At 39.7% G+C, this 16995-nt stretch overlaps 1 protein-coding gene across 11 annotated transcripts in view; it reads right to left on the bottom strand.

The window, feature by feature from the left end:
* The window catches only part of LOC101168153 (catenin delta-2), a 181499-nt gene that overhangs the window by 45490 nt on the left and 119014 nt on the right, over positions 1 to 16995 (bottom strand). For 6 of the 11 annotated variants that reach the window (XM_023964879.1, XM_023964878.1, XM_023964882.1 and 3 more), the window contains 7 exons: positions 16319 to 16470; positions 15955 to 16128; positions 15311 to 15456; positions 13451 to 13701; positions 12561 to 12692; positions 5780 to 6023; positions 1919 to 1975 (listed from right to left, as the gene is read on the bottom strand). In XM_023964879.1, the coding sequence (XP_023820647.1) occupies positions 1919 to 1975; positions 5780 to 6023; positions 12561 to 12692; positions 13451 to 13701; positions 15311 to 15456; positions 15955 to 16128; positions 16319 to 16470 (1156 nt within the window). The remainder of the gene's footprint in view (positions 1 to 1918; positions 1976 to 5779; positions 6024 to 12560; positions 12693 to 13450; positions 13702 to 15310; positions 15457 to 15954; positions 16129 to 16318; positions 16471 to 16995) is intronic. The other 5 variants (XM_023964884.1, XM_023964885.1, XM_023964886.1 and 2 more) reach the window with 3 other exon arrangements.

The raw sequence follows: 16995 nt of genomic DNA, 5'->3' as shown, positions 1-16995 counted from the left end.
TTTGAGTTATGAACCAAGATTAGATGCTAATCTCAAAGATATGTTACTGAAAAAGGGATCACTATGTTGAGGCTAACAGAATGAGTGATATCGTTTTGGATAGAGCACAGAATTCCACTGAACACTTTTTAAAAGATAGAATCTCTTAAAAGAAAAGAATGTCCTGTGGATGCCCATGAAACATTGTGATCTCCATCACTATTTTTCCTATAATTTCGATGTACTCTGTGCATAATCAATGAAATTGATTCTCTGTCTCTTAATTCATGCACCTTTATTCATCTTTTATGAATCTTTCGTTGGCTAACGCCATTACTATTGGGTATAATGGAAAATGTTCAGACCTAAAAGGCCATTTGGGAAGAGTTTTGGCTCAAGCCCCATCTATTGATGCTGTAGTCATTTGTGCTTTTGCCAATTAGGAAAAAAAAAGGGTGGCCTTTTATTTTTTACTTTGTTTAAAGTAAAGAGAAAGTGTATGATCTGATTTGAAGACTCAAAAATCTGTGTACTATGCTTCACCTTCTCTTGTTGTTTCTCCCAATATAATAGTATATTATAAAATAGTGTACACTTTTTTATACCACCTTTCTTAAAGGCCCAAAGTGTTTTGCAGTCCCATTCGCACATACATTCACACATCGATGGAGCAATGAGCCCAAAAACACTTAGGCACATTGGTCATGGGTAACAGGAAGAGGGGTCGGGGTTGCTCTGCACCATTAGTTCTGGCAACAAATCAGAGGCAAATTTCCAATAAACTCTTGCTGCTCTGCAGAAACTATGTCCTTGAAGACGACACAGGTTGTTTTTTGCTTTTGGCTAAGAATGTTGTAATTGTTACTAAAAGACCACTGGGAAAGCTTTTAGAATACAGCAAAAGATGATCGGAGTGGGACTTTCACTATTAAATGAAAGTTTAGGCGCGGCCGTGGTTCTGGACTTGTGTGGCGCTTCTCTACCTATTGGTTGTTAAAGAGCTTTCACACTGCTTCACACTCCCTTCTTGTTCTAACAAACTCACACACAGTCACAGGCTCCGCTATTGAACACTGGTGCCAACCTGGAGGAATGTACCCAATGACACTTCGACACATGGGCAGATGGGGCAGGAACCTTAACCTGTGATCTTCCCATCATAGGTCGACCGCTCTACCTCTGACGAGTGAGTATTTTGGGTAACCTTGTGGTTTGGAAACATGTAAGATTAAAATTCTATCCAAGTAATTACATCATTTAAAATGTGTTTGTCCAACTGCATGCATGTGTCGCCATGATAAGGTCTGTCAGAATGTGTCACAATTCCAAGTTTGATTTTCAATCGAAAATGTTTCATTGAGGCACAAGTTCAACAGGTTGTGGAGTTATAGATGGAACAGTCAGCCCCATCATTCCAAAACTCAAAAGTGGGCACGCCACGTGAAAACAGCCGACAAAAACATTGGCTCAGAAATCACCTGAACACAAAATGAACACCAATGGGTGACCCACTGAGCAGACGATTAGAGAAATGCATGGAAAGATGGACGGGCACATGACAAGCCAAAGGAGAGAATGAGAACTAACGACACTCTTCCTGCAGGTCACAAGTGATTCTAGATTTAGCCACTTAAATTAAAAGGTGTCTCTTTTGTTTTCATGATACGGGTGGTGTATTTATGATGCGTGCAATGAGTCCTTGTTTGGTTTTTCATGTACAAAAAAAACAAAACAAAATGAAAACATCTAAACTCTCACTTACATTAACCAAGAAATGGGTTGACAATGCAAATATGAAATGTTGCCATGCTGCCTTAAACATTAAAGTCTGCATCAGCATTTGGTGCCAGGTAGGAGACAATGGAAGGATTCAGTGAATGAGACAAAGGTTAGAAAAATAGACAAAATGTACATATGTATAAATAAATAGTTGGATTACTTTGTCATTCTTTGCTCGGCTTGATTTTGATTCCACACAAGGAATTCGGGGTCGTACCTATCAAGGGGGACAGGCAGAGAGAAACAAAAGAGAGGTATGTGTTGGCTGTCTGACAAAAAAAAAAAAAAAGAGTAATCTTCATAAGAATAAGGAATTTAAAAAATATATGGAACTGATGCGTAGCCACTAGACTCATCTTTCTCTCAACGTTTGGTTATCAGGCAATGGTGGAGGTGGTAAAGAGGGAGAACATGCACGCAGGGTGGGTGATGTGAGGATGGCAAGTGAGGCAATTAAAGAGAGGGTCCTTTTTTATGACACAAATTTAAATTCATATAATTTCATTATACCTATGCGGTTTTGAGACGAAATCTGCGTTATAAAATTGTAGATTTCTTTCATGGTTACATTTGTCTGTGATTCTGGACCTGTTTTTTAAGGTCAAATGAAAATCATAGCCTTGTGATGTCACATCCCTCTGCCATGAAATCAGTTTCAAGTATTATTTAAAGAAACAAAAAGTCTTTTTTTTTTTCTTTTTTAAATAAAGCTTGAAAGCTTGAAAAAGCTTATATTTAGCTCATGATCCACTAACCTTCCTGTGATAGGCCTGGAATGCCGGACATTGTGCAAAATATTAAGAAAAAACGTTCCTTTCTAGGGCTTCACACTAGACCCTATGTTCTGTGCCACTGTGATCCTTAGCCTGAGTCCCTCCAAGCAGAACAGCAGGAGAGATGCAATGCTTTGAACATTTGCTCAAATATCAGCATTTATTTAAACATTTAGTGGTTTTGTTGGATCACAATATTGATATTTCTTCATAGTTTTGTGTGATCAGACTTTCTGTGTCAGCTAAAGTGTCACAGCTTTGAAAAAAGAAGAATGAAGGTATAACTCCTTAGAAAAACTGATTACAATGGTTCTATATGAGAAGTTGCTTTAAAGCAGTGACACTTTGTTTCAGCCCCACTTTGGAGCGTGTTTGCAACATTGACTGTATATGAATAGTGACCCCTTCCCCCTCACCTTCCAAACAGGAAGTACCCGCTGGCTCGAGGAAGCCAGAATCCCATATACTTCTATTGAGAAAAAAAACAGCCCTTACTCAGTAATTCATTTGGCAAAAAATACAATTCTTGTTCTGACACCTTATTTGAACATGTTCTTACTAATCCTCTTTTTCTAAATGATATTTTGTCTTTATCGCATGTTATTCAAGTTATAAACTGGCCAATCAGATGCATCAATAAATGGAAAACCGGTCTACCTGTGGACGATTGATTGGCTGGATCTTGAGAAGAACGCAGGTGTGGCTTGCAGTTTCCTTAAAACTTTCACGTTGACCTCAAGTGACATTGGGAGAATGGAATGTACCAACGTTCTGCGTGTCGTAAGTGTATCAGGAAGTATTTGCAATTATTCCACTCTCTAGATATTACTAAGGTACGAGCACTTCTGAATTGTAACAGTTGAATTGATAATTGCGCTCAATGGGCGAGCATTTATTACTCGAGCAGCACTTCTGGACGCCTTGCATAGTGCACAGGTGCCTGCGTCTCTTCTACTGCACCTTTACTTACCCTAACATGTTGTTTAAGTGTTTTCTATGACCTGTTGGCTGCAGCATGAACAATTTTGCTCTACAGATTCACAGAGTGGTCTATGATCTTAAAGAGCCTATCACGTGATTTTCTTACGGCTTAAACTTTATCTATGTATATTATCATATATTACTTTTGGCACAAGAACGATTTTTAAATATTAAATATTAGTTTTTTTGGCAGCCCATTTTCCTATCCAGAAGTAAAACAAATCGATTTCTGAGGCTCCGCCTTTCGCTCCGTGTGGGTGCCGCCCATTTCATGACGGCAACCCAGATTCTGCCTTTTTGTGAGCAATGAACATTATAATACACATAAAAGCTATATATATATACACACACACATATATATACATATAAAACAAATGTTTGGCTTCAAAAGTCGATAGCTTTGATTAAATTTTATTTTTATATATTTTATATGGTAAAAAGCATGTGCGTTGTTCCAGTTTGTCTAAAATTCTAAAGAATTATTCTTTTACCAGTCACATTTACAGATTAACTTGCACATTCAGGCTTTGTCTCTGTTTTTGAAGAATTGTCTTTGTATATTTTGTCTTTTTCATTGAGACCAAGTGGGAGCGCTTTGGGTGTCAGTATCTTGCCCATGGGCTCTGCAGCATGTGGACTGTTGGAGGCTGTGTTTCAAATCAGTGACCTCCTGATTTGCAGAAGGCTGTCCGACTTCAGAATGCTGTACTATCTGAGTGCCAGCTGCCCCTGTCACGCCCTCTCACCTTTCCGCCATTTGAGGCAGATGATGGCCCTCCGTGAGTTTTATTCTGCAAGAAAATTTCTTTCAGAAAAGATTTTGGTAGGGATTTTTGTGTGTGGCTCAAACACATTTTAAATCGAGGAAAAGTAGCTTTGCAGTGATATGCAACGCTTTATAGTATAGTGTGTACGCAATCAAAATAAACCAGCTAATGCGGAGGGGAGCGGCTTTTCCACGCGTGAAAAGCCATCGGAATTACGTTAATTGTGCGAATGGTAAAGGAGTAAGTTAAAAAAGCATGCGTTTTTTGTAGTCGACAGTTTGGATGTTAAAGGGTTAAGTAAATCAAGTGCATTTGCAAACTTGACAAGATTTGTTGACTCAAAAATGACAATGTGCTGTCCTCAAACGAATACTAATGCTAAGTCTATTCGGTCTGAGTATAGGACCCTCCCTTTAATGCGCAAAGGACAAAAATGCCTTTTGGTGATTTCAGTACCATGTGAAGAACACAAAGCAAAAACGCCATGCACTGCAGCACAGCTGTTCAAGCTACAAACACAAGCACGTTGAAGAGCGATCGTACAGATGATGTCAGCGCGATGTGCACAGAGAGAGAACCACTTAGATGATGGGTGAGGATAGAAGCCATGACAACAACTTGAATAGATGTCACCTGACGCAATGATGTGGAATTTTGTTTGAGTTTCCAATTGCTATTATACACAGGAATAAAGTATTTCAGCAGCAAGAAATGCCCTAACTAGAAAGAATACTTAAAAAAATAAATAAATAAAGGTACAGACGTCTGAGCAGAAATGGCACTAAAAGACACTTTAAATTTAATGAGGCTGTTTGTATCTTTGACAGCTGGTCCGTACAGTCATTAATTAGGAAAAGAAGCCAAGACTGGAAGAAATTGAAGACATTTGGAAAAGTGTTTTATGCTTGATATTAAGTGAAAACGAAGAATGTGGCGGGAAAAATGACATTAAGCTGTCTTTGCATGGATCTTTCGAATGTTTTTTCTTTGCTGCCACTGTCTCTCTGCCACCTACACTGACATGCGGAGTTCTGCTCTTTCTAAAGCAGACTTTGTGCAGGCTTCTCTGCTGTAAACATGTCAGCCAGATGTGCAGAACATGACTGATTGCCACTGACAAAGAGGTACTCCATTCTTACGAGTGACAGCAAAACTTTGAAATATTGACCTTGGGGTGTGTGCAGGCATTCGTACAGCAGTGTGACGACAGTCAAAGATGTGCTGTGATGTGCGGCTCATACTAAGGCCCAGATTCAGCCAGTTCTTTATGGCACCAATTATGTCTGTAGGAGCATCTTCTGTACTCATTTGCATTTTTAAATTTTCTATAGACCAAAAAAAAAAAAAAAAAATCCATGATGTCACTTTTCTTGTATGTTAATTTCATCGTGGCTAATCAGGCCCTCAGTAAGACCATTGAGAGTGGAAAAGAAGCACAGCAAAGGGCTTTGGTAACAAGTCACAGCTGATACATATCAAAAATATTCAGTTTTTCCTCACCTTGGGTCCTTCTGAATACTATCCACTGATGGAGAACGGCCCAGGGCAGCTTCAGGTGGAAGGGCGGGGCCTGACTTGCTATAAGGCGACTCAGTGGACGGACAGAACTGCAGGGTCCGGTACGGATTGGCATAGTCAGCCGCCACGCCTCCTGCGGCAAAGCTGCCTCTCTGAAATGTGGCGGCGGCGCTTTGGCTTCCCGTTCGCTGCAGGGGGATTGGATCGACACCGGGGGAGGGCGGGGCTAGAGGGACAGGAGTGTAGGGATAAAACAGATAATTGAGGACCTCTTGGTACAAATGGTTCACCACTGGGATTTAAGCAGAAGGTTTCAGTGGGTGAGGAATGCGGGAAGAAGAAACCACCGCAAAACACAAGCGGCACCCCAAGAATGCATGTAGAGAAGCAGGAAGAGTGAAAAAACACAAGCACCAATGGAGTAGAGGGAAAAAATAGACAAATAAAAAGGTAAGGCAAATTAAAGAAAGAAAATTACAACTGAACAGGTGTGATTATTAATGACCAGTCAATTAAAATAAATCAAAATATACTGCATAAACATACATGAGTTATACTATAGATCCAAATGCATGGTAAATACATTGCAAGTTGTAGGGCCAACCAGACATGTCGATGAATGTGAAAAATGAATATAAAATAATTGACATTCGACATGTAAAATACATTAAAGACACATCAACGGAGCTGATATAAAGACCCACTTCAATAAAAATAGTGTTTTTAACTTTTTTCTGACGATGGAAGACATATAAATGGAGAAAAAGTGGGTTAAAATTGTATTTCTGAGTGTATCTTTAATCAGATCGTTCATCAGGAGCAGACGAAAAAATGCTGTTAAAAAAAGCTTGTAGTTGTGACGTAGAAACTACCAACTGTGATCCATGTAAATCTTCACTTTCCTCGTTTGAGCAGGAATCTGGCTCATAACTCCGATATTGCTCGCCATTTTTGTTGCACCAGAAGCGCGTAAACAAAGAGCTCCAGCTGCTATTTTGGCTAAAAACAGCATTAAAGTAAATAAAAAAAAAACACTGCAATGATTTTAGAGTAGATCAAAAGTTAATTGGAGTGGGTCTTTAACTACAAAACAAACAAGAACAATGAAATTACTTTTCCACATTCTGACCGAAGGTGTCTATTGCATCAGATGGATAGAACCGGCTAGTTCAATGTTAAAACCATTAAAACTTTTCAGGAGCAGCAGAGTAATCCCAACAGAATGATATGTTAAGAATTGTTTGCATTAAAAGTATGTTGTAACCAAAAGCAAGGTAAAGACAGAGTTCACGTCACCCTATGTTTTATTGTATTTTTCAACATTTCTGCCCCCAAAAGTGAAATTTTAATTGTCCAATAACTGTTTGGTTTCCCACATTTACCTATCCATGCATGTGAATATATGCTTTAAATGATCTTGACACATCCTTGGTCACATGGTGATACATGCTGCATTGTTGGATCTCATTAAATCATTACGGAGGGTCAGACCGCCTGCATAACCAGCTAGCCAGTTGAGCCTTTTGTTACAGATTTGGTTCAGAACCTCTAAAAAGCCGAACTTTCTAGGTCAGTAAAGTGGTGGAGAGGTTGGGTTTTGGGAGGGTTACAATGATGGTGTGACTCTTTTAGCTTGATAAAAACCCTTGCCTTCACTAGAGCAGTTTGCATGGAGTGTGAAGCAGCTCTGATAATAGTTGGCAACTTATAGTCTGAGGCTATGGTTTTCATTTCAATAAAAAGGTGGAATGTTCTTTTTGGGTCGGGTGCAAGTAGGGGTGTGACGATAACCACATCACCACGGTGATGGCCTCCTTCCCTCCCTGCGCTGCGCCTCTCACTCCCTCTTGCCGGCATGCGGCTGTCACTCCCTCTACGCTGCACGCGGCGCGCTTCCTCTACTCACGGTTTCAGAAACGGTTTCAGAAACACATCCTGATTCTACAACAGAAGTTTCCGTCTCGCGAAGAAATACGGAAAATTTACTGTGTTCTAATTATTGATTTCCATTGTATTAATTTCCATTACAAGCTGCGTGCGTTCTTGAGTGTGCGACACAGCCGCCCGCTGGAGGATTTTGTGTTGGGGGGGGTTTATTACTGTTCTCCTTCACTCCATAACACCAAACATGAATGCGCACTGTTAAAGTGCGATGAACATCACTACATGTTTTGTTTGGGAACTATTTTGTGCAGTGCAACGTTACGTGTCTGTATAAACAAATGTGGAGCCTCCTGCCCCACGTTCTTCAGGTGTCAGGCTTAATAGCTGCGGTCCGCTGCAGAATAATCAACACACACCCCCAACACAGGTGTGCGCGTTCTTTCCTCCTACACACGCAGCATGCTGACACACACACACATAGTCATTCTAAAACACCTATATAGTTAGTTCATCAGTTAGATAGGTAGTAGTTAGTTGTTACTGTTATTTGTTAATCAAGAATACTGCGGTTAACCACGACACCACGCCCCCTGCTGGTTTATCACCGCGGTGATCAAAATTCCCACACTGTCACAGCTCCAGGTGCAAGTTCCTTCACCAAGTTGTAACATCTGAATTTGAAAACACTATTTTTTCCATACCTCTCCACTTGAGGGGGGGGATTCATGTAGGGGTAGGAAGAGACCATAGGGGAAGGGAAGCAATTCAGATCCACCCTATTTCTCTCCACCATCCAAGGGCAGCCATTGTGCCCAGCAGGAGAAGGTGGAAGAGGTGGCTGTAGAAAAGGTGGTTTGGGTGCCTATATGCTTTAGACCTAAGTTCTTATGGGCGAAAAAGGGTTGGGAACAAATGGGCAAACCTATATGGGGCAAGCTGGAAATATCAGTTGTAGAATGCTGGGTGAATCCATAGAGCAAAAATGTTCATGCATGGATTTTTCTATGGGCAGGTCGTAGTTCACACTTAACACAAAAAGAAAGGTAAGTAAGGGTAAAGTAGGTAAGATACTATAACAGGGGTGCCCAAATCCAGGCCTCGGGGACCGGTGTCCTAGAATTTGTCAAACCAACCTGCCATTGAACCTTGTTATTGGTTAAACACACCTGATCCTGGTAATCAGCTTGATTAGGCAGGATTTCTGGAAAACCAGCAGGAGCCTTTATGACTTCCCTTAAGGTTGCTGTATGAGCCTCAAGTTTCCCTGTGCTCCCTTTAAATTCTGGCCGCGCCTATCCACAGGCCCGGACAACACAAAAACACACCAGTGTGGCTCAACCCCCTGTATGGATGCATCTGACTAACAGCTAAAGAACTGCCCCTACAACCCAAATCCAGATAAGAGTAAGATCATGTATAGAAGGTTTTTAAGTGCTTAGTAAATAAGCAACAACCCAACAATGAGTATTTATTATAGCTGTCAGCTAAAGTTCCCGTCTGCCCATGAATGTTTACCCTTTTGATCACTTATGTGTGGAACTGAACCCTGAAAAGCCCTCAAGACTGACCAATTTAAAGCTTTAATAGCCAGATTTTTTTTGGTGGATTTCCAGACAGTAATTGAGTGCTTACTCAAAAATCTAAAGCTATTTATTTGATACTGTGAGGATCCAACCGAATACATTTAGAATTTCTCCTAACCTCCTTATTAATCCCCATAAGGCTTGGGCTACAAGTTCTATCCAGACATAAAGACCTAAGGACACTGTTGTGCACAAAGGCCACTTGCCAAGGTTTAGTCAAGAACAGGAATTGCCACCTTGATAGAGAGGAGTTTATGGGTTGCTGGAAGGGCAAGCCTGTGCATCTACTTAGATAACTTAAAGAACGCACACTGGGAGAAATTCCAATGTGGAACCAAGTTGATAGTGTTCCCTTGTTGCTTGCAACTCTTCATCATCTTGCCACTAATTGACCTCAAAGCACAATTGGAACTCATCAAACATAAATCATTTTGACAGGAAACCTGGGGTTAGGGTCCTTTCAAGATTCTTGGATTAGTCCGGTTTAGCGCTGCTCCACAACATGGAAAAAAAAATCATGATTTGAATGTACATTTTTGTATGAATCTTTGTCAAGTTAAGTAACATGTATCTGGTTGAGCATTTTTTTATACAGAATTTCTGTGGAAAATAAACTGGTGGAAATGCAACAGCAACATTCTTGGACACAGTTGATTTACGTTGATTGCAAAGCATCAAACCCAACACCCATGGGCTTAATTGAGATTAATTTTCAGCCTTGAAACTAATTAGTTAACAGACTGTGAAAGGGAGACAAATTGCCATTGAGACCCCAATTGGATTTGCCTACCTGATCTGTTAAATAGAAGTACAAGATCAGATGGGATGAGAGATTCTCCCCTCTACTTTCCTATGGGTTGCATTTAGTCCAAGAACGTAACATAAAGTAGAAACAGAAGTGAGATCAGGCTGTTGTTGGCTCTGTTCTTCTTGCTGAAGTCTTTGTTTGATGTATCACTTTGTTTCTGGGTTATTTCATGTAGATAAAATGGAGCTATTTTTGGCTGTTCTTTTGTTCAGTATTCTCCATCTCTATCAAGTGATCTTTGTGAGCTGTCTTTTTCCTTTTATGTGAGTAACTCTACTGCTTAGGAATCAATACATTTTTGTAGGATTGAAGCAAAATTGCAGTCAAGCAGTAGATTTGCGTAGAAGTTTTATTTAGGTAAAGTTACTTTTACACTGGGCAGCTTGGTCCACACCAGTCTGAATATAACATTGTCTGCTTTACATAGCAGATTTAATGCTACGTTCTCACCGGGCTCAGATAAGCTTGTCACAGTGATCACGTCCAATGAAAAGTCTATATAAGTGCGCATAAAATGCGCATTTTGGGCTTCTGGGTTCAACATACTCGTGTTCCTCTGTTGCAACGCAAGTTTTTAAGTTTGTCTTAAACTTGGGTGGCCATTGAAAGCGCTTTAAAAGTTAACTTTGACAAATCAGGGAGTCGGATTTGGTAGTGCCGTATGGGTAGCGTCCTTTTCATTCATGGAAGTATCTAAAGTTTCAAAAGTGTTTCTATTTTATTATGCGTTTTTTCTGGGCTTCGGTGAATTATTCTTATAGTCTGAACAATACGGTTTAAGAAGCTCTCTAACAAGGCAAACCTCATCAACATTTTATAAACTTATTCAACACCTTCACACACAAGAAAATGTAGTTTTATTGAACCAACTGATTGGTGTAATGAGCTATTAGCCAGTATGAAGAGGTGTCAAGTCACAGCTCTCATGTTTCCAGCCCAAAAAAAACCAGGGGGGAGAAAGAAGGCAATGCTGATAAAAAGCCATTTACTCTCCACATGTTAGAAAGCCAGCATTCAGCCTCCAAAATAAACATCAATATTAGAATCAATAAGCAATTTCCCATCTGAGAGATGTGAAGTCCAAAAAAAGAAAACATAGCTCGTGTGTCTGGACCTTTTGGTGTTTGTCTGAAGTATCATTAAGCTCAATATAAAAACTGTCCGGCCACCTTTAAAAATAGTTAGGTCAATGGAGGACGTTTATTAAATGAAAACCTCTAAAAGTTTTCACTTTTCAAGGTTGAAGTGTTTTTATTTGTTTTCCCACAAAAAATTTAACTGCCATCACTTACATTTCTTCCTTCCAAATAGTCTTCTGGGGGATGATCAGACAAAGAATTTAAAAGAACTCTAGAGTTGAAACTACCATGTTGCTATAAAAATATGACCTGGTAAATATGTATGCCAGGTTGAATATTAAATTTGTAAGTTTTTGTGTTGTAGTGAATGAAATTTTTTCAAATGAACCACTATAATAATAGTTTCTCACAAGGTGTTTCATTGTCAGTTGTTGTATTGTGCTGTGAAATGAGTTTGGGACAAAGGATAATAAAGTTATTGGTTGTTTCTTTTCCACATCTGTGTTAAATCTTAATTTTTTAATACTTTATTCAAAAGTTTACCAACAATTACCAAAGTTTATTCAACTGTGCCAACATTTACATTAAGCCTTGGCCTGTAAAGGTGTTTTGGATTTTTCGTGGTTTTTTTATGGAGGGTCGTGGACAGGAGGAGCTGCGTTTTAGGCGTGTCTTGTAGTTTTCTTGAGGCTTGTACGGCCAACTTAAGCAACATCGTGAAAATGTGTGTGGTAAGTGTATCTTGCAGTATTCAAAAGGATAAGTTGCATGCTCTGATGACATACGGAGCTTTTACTATGCACTGTAGTCGTCGGTAAGCCATGCGTACTGGCTCCTTACTGATTGCCGCACGCACAGAGTATGCAGGTTCCTGTAGGACACCATCAAACAGTCAGGCTATACGCAAGGAGCACCCAGTTAACACTTGATCAGCACTAAGGGCCTCTTGCACAGTGCCAAAAAATGAAAAATCGGTAAGACACGCCTGCATCTTACTTACTTATGAGTAGTATAGGTGTTCACTACGACCTGTCACCGGTATCAAAAATGCAAAAAAATGTGCATGAACATTCTTCATATCGGCTCATTGTCTACAACTTTGATATTTCATGTACAAGTTTGCCCATTTATTTCCCACAAATGGCCCATATCCACCTGTAGGGGCAGTTGTGACTCAGGCTTTAAAAGCATTCAAGCAAGTAATAAGCAAGCAAAGAAAAACCGAGTTTACTATGCAACATATAACGATCATGGAATGGTCCTTTAGTATCTAATACACATATCTAACATGGTAAAAGTTTTAACTGCATAGATAAGAATTGTAAACCTATCTTTTCCCCTTTAGTTAAAATCCTTACTATGTCAATGTAGGGCATCTATGTTGTAAGCATAGGCTTGTCTCAGCTTACCTTGTCCTCTAAGGTTGGGTTTGGTGTAGACTCTGTCTTCATAAATGGGATCGATGTGGTGTTCAGGAGACTGGAGCGGTCGTAGTTCTGAGCCCAGATGACTGTGCTGACTACTGTAGGAGCCTCTAGACCCTGAAAACAGAAGTGACCGGGGGTTACATACATGAATAAACGAATAAAGAAATAAAATGTTAACAACTTTCGTGTTTGGCCGACACGAGCACACAATGGAAATCAGCAGTGGGTACACGTTGTACGTAAACATCAAAAACAACACTTAGGAATATAAGACATATGGTAGTTATTCATTATAATGAATCTTTTTTTTTTTTTACAAAGTGGAGGACATTATGGAAATCAACTATTTATTCATGAGAGCTTTCTTTTCCAAAGCCAAATTTTTAAAAACTGTTTAAAATTGTTCAGATCAATTGATCACATTCATGAATAGTTCAAATACAAATTTGGGGTCTCATACATTTTTAAGAAAACGCCCATCTACTTACATCCTTTTTAGAAAAAATTGTTGTTGTTTGTTTACAGCTTTGAACTAAAAGCTGTAACGTATTTATAATTTAAGGAGGGTGGGTCCACGGATGTTAAATTTGCTATTTTAAAATACATGGAGTGAACAACCCCTGGGGCCCTAACTAATAATACTACTTCCATTGAACAGAAATTACCTTTTTGTTAATGGAATAAGCTGCTGGAAAAATACATTTAGAAAATGCCAATTTGGCTCTGCAAAAAAAAAAAAAAAAAAATTAAGCCTCAAACTTGATGTAGAAAGCAAATGTGCCACGAATACATAACAAAGCATAAACAAGAAACCCCAAAAAGGAAAACTTTCACAAAAGGACACATAAGAGTAGTAATTAAAGTGTCTTAACCTCTACCTGCCAGGCTACCAGGCCTTTGCAGGGTTGCGTTGGCGTAAAGCTCGTGGGAAATCTTGTAGCTCTCTGCTCCAATGTGATGCAGCATACGCTTTGTGGGAGACAGGGTGGCATAGCTTCCCACTGCTGAGCTGAGCTGGTGGATAGGTGAAGAGCTGTGGTTTGCCCCGGGGGAGCTGGCTACGGGGAGGGGTGAAGACGACCCCGCGGCACCCGATGCGACCATGTTGATGGGCGATGAGGTGCTACAGGAAAGATTCAAGAGTAAGAATCTCTAATGAGAAGACTTAATTGCAAACTATAAAAAGGAATGGAGAAGCGAGTGGGTGAAGAGTTCATTAAGAGAGCTAAACCTGTGTAGGAACTTCACAAAAGATTGGCTTTAGGGAAATACTGAAGAAATAATCATATATCAGTAAAAAAAAATAATTTGAGTTCCTGGTTCAGAAGGTAAACCTTCACTTAGTTTAGTTTTAAATCTTCCATATTTGTAGATGGTACAGGAAGTACCAACAAAATCCAGATTTAGGCTAATATTTTACTCACTATACGGTGCACTTAAAAGCCTTCTTCTTTTTTTTTTTACTGATGTCAAAGCAATTTTGAAAGCAACGCGCTCTGTTAAAATATTTGATTGGGTGTTTTTGTAAATGCGATTATGCGGCTAACATTTAGCCGTCTCAGGCTGTTTTTTTTTTTTTTTGACGACTCTAAAAAAGTTGGAAGTTAGCGTAATCACAGTATTATTTGTTTTACCAGTACTGTCTATTTTTTATTTGTGGCAAACAAGGTTGGTAGTTACAGATGAATATGCTGATGTAGCTAATATTTAGCAGGTCACAAACAAGTTCTACAATGAATGCAGACAATAAAGTCTGCCTGACTGACTTTTATCTCTGAGTCTTTTATCCTACTATTCTTCCTTCTATTTTGGCTTGCCATGTAGTGCAGAAGATGCAGTAAATCTTGGTGACCATTTCTTGTAGAAAAAAAAAGAAATAACTCCAATTTTGTACGATACTAAAAAGTGTTTTTTTTTTTTTTTTAACCAAGTTATTGGATATTGCAGGGAACTTGGGGTTTCAGCTTGAAAACTAAAGCAGAATTCTGTGGGTTGGAACCACATTTGGTTACCCAGCATGAGTTAGTAAAGATTGGCCCACCAACAGTCTGCTGTTCTCATTAAGGAGTTTGTCTCATATTGGTGCATTTTTCATGTACTGTTGATGAACTGAGAATAGAGCAGTAATTGTGCTCCTTAAATGATAATAACACCAATCTAGCTCTCAAAAGGAGACCTTCAAGAAACTCTGCTATAGCATGCTGCTTTATATGTTTACAATAGACATGGTCTTAAGATTGAAATCAGAATTTGACACATTTCCAAGTATAAATTTGAAACTGTTTACCCCCCCCCCCCCCCCCCCCCCCGCTTCTAAAAAATGAATTCACTTCATTTTGCATTGTTTCATGTGAGGAACACTCAAAAATCCAGTTGTCAGAAAAACCTCAGAAGATGATTAGACAAGCAGGCCACAGGAGGATTAACAGCAGTAGTGGAGTTGGTTGCGTCAGCAGTTGTAAATGTTTCTGCTGTGCTGCTTGGTAGCTCTTAGAGTTGTGTGTTTTTGGCTAGACATTGTCATTTGTCTCATTCCCAAATAAAATTATATTCAGGCAGCAGTGGACACAGTTTAAATCTGCGCACATCATCAAACACAAGAAACACTCAGGAATTACATTTATCATGCATGGATCATGAAAGACCGACATTTCAAAATTTACGTAGTGGCTGTGTGACACGGCCTTAATATGATTAGTGTAACATAAAGACGGAACCATCTCTGTACTAACCTGTACGATTTGGCGAGTCGGCTGGGGGACTGTTTGGGTGAAGACACTCTCTGTAGCGTGGCATAGCTGGGCATGTCGGCGGAAGCTGAGCCTAAGCGCTGCAGCTTTGTGGGGGAGCCCACCGCCTGCAGAGGGGAGCTCACACGCTATAAGACAGAGTGCAATTTGTACTCCATTAAAAGGGAATGAAGGCCAGTTTAAAAATTCATCATCTCATCAGATTAATTTCATTATTTGGAGTGATATGAACAACTCCCACTGGGGGTGAAAAACCAGAGAGCAGAAACTTTAATCTCTGATAGCGCCCTGATATAGTAGTGAGGGTTATTAAAAGGAACATGAGGCGATAACTTTTAGAAACCGAGTGAAAATGAAATGCAACTGAAGGTCGCCAAATAAAGTTCTCGTGGGATTTTAAGCATATATTTTGGGTTTTATGCTTCAAAAAGTTGAAAATAGTATTAAAAATCCTTAATTTCAAGCTACAAAACTATCAAAAACTTAACTTTTTTTTATTCTATTCATTAACATTTAAGGTGGAATGATGAGTTTCTCTGTCTGAGTTTTTGGGTTTCTGCTCTGTCATACAGCTAATGCAGGGTCATTTGCAGAGGAATTACATCAGCGTCCACAGGGGTTTGTACCTGTGCAGGCAACGTGGCACAGGAATAATACATGGATGGCCCAGAAGGTCCAGATCCAGCTTCCATGGGCATCTGAAAGGGGCCGCCAAGAGCCTGCTGGGCAATTGAGTCTCTCTGGGCCTGAGCAGGTGAGTCTGTGCCCATGAAGTGAGCAGCTGCACGGCTGGATGTCACCTAGAGACGGTGGAGTGTAGAAAAAACAAGACAGAGAAGGGGAAGTGAGGAGCACAAGGAAAATAAAAATGAAGATACAGTGTGACAGGATGGACTTCAGAATATCATCCAATTCCCGGGGACAAAGCGCATACTATGGCAAAAGGTTAAACAGATGACAATAGGAAGTGTGGATGAAAAAGTAGTGCACCTGGTTATAGCTGTGAATTGCCCCTCCGATCTGCCCGCTTCGAGCTGCTGCTGTTTCCCCAAGAGTCAACCCTTGATTGCTATGGTAACCAGCTGCTGCATAGACATCCTGGCTGTTAAGCTGCAATGCACTTTGGGACAGTAGGCCTTGTCCTAGTGGGAGAAAAAGAACAGGACTTAAAATAGGAATAACAGGTGATCGCACAGCAGGAAAAAAAGTGTTTATTGTTAAAAAAATAAAATAAAAAAAAACATCAGATTTGAAGTGGAATCTTTCTCAGGCTTTGCCAGTTGAAACAATGCCACATCATGATACTGCCACCACATGCTGCCAGGGTCAAATTTTAAAGGTGATTTTGATGTTGTGAAATGATGAATGAAAAAAGTACTAAAGCTGTAACAATTCTGACACATGAACAATTCTGAAACATGAAACATGTTTCTGAAAGCATGCTTTTATCGATTCAGATTCATCTGTCTGTGTTTTTTCTTTTACAGACCCACTCTGATCATCTTTTGATTTGTTTTCACGCTCTCCCACTAGCTTACAGCCCCTTACACACCCTTTCTAACATTACTGGTGAAACAAAAATGGCGAGCAATGTTATGGCTATCCAGCCGTAGAGTTTTGAGCTGGATATCAACTCGGAAAAGGAAAAATGAAAAAGACAGACATGA

The sequence above is a fragment of the Oryzias latipes genome, chromosome 17 (genome assembly GCF_002234675.1).
Source record: "Oryzias latipes chromosome 17, ASM223467v1".
NCBI lineage: Eukaryota > Metazoa > Chordata > Actinopteri > Beloniformes > Adrianichthyidae > Oryzias > Oryzias latipes.
The sequence above is the reverse complement of the archived record's forward strand: the minus strand, read 5'-3'. Positions and strand labels throughout refer to the sequence as shown.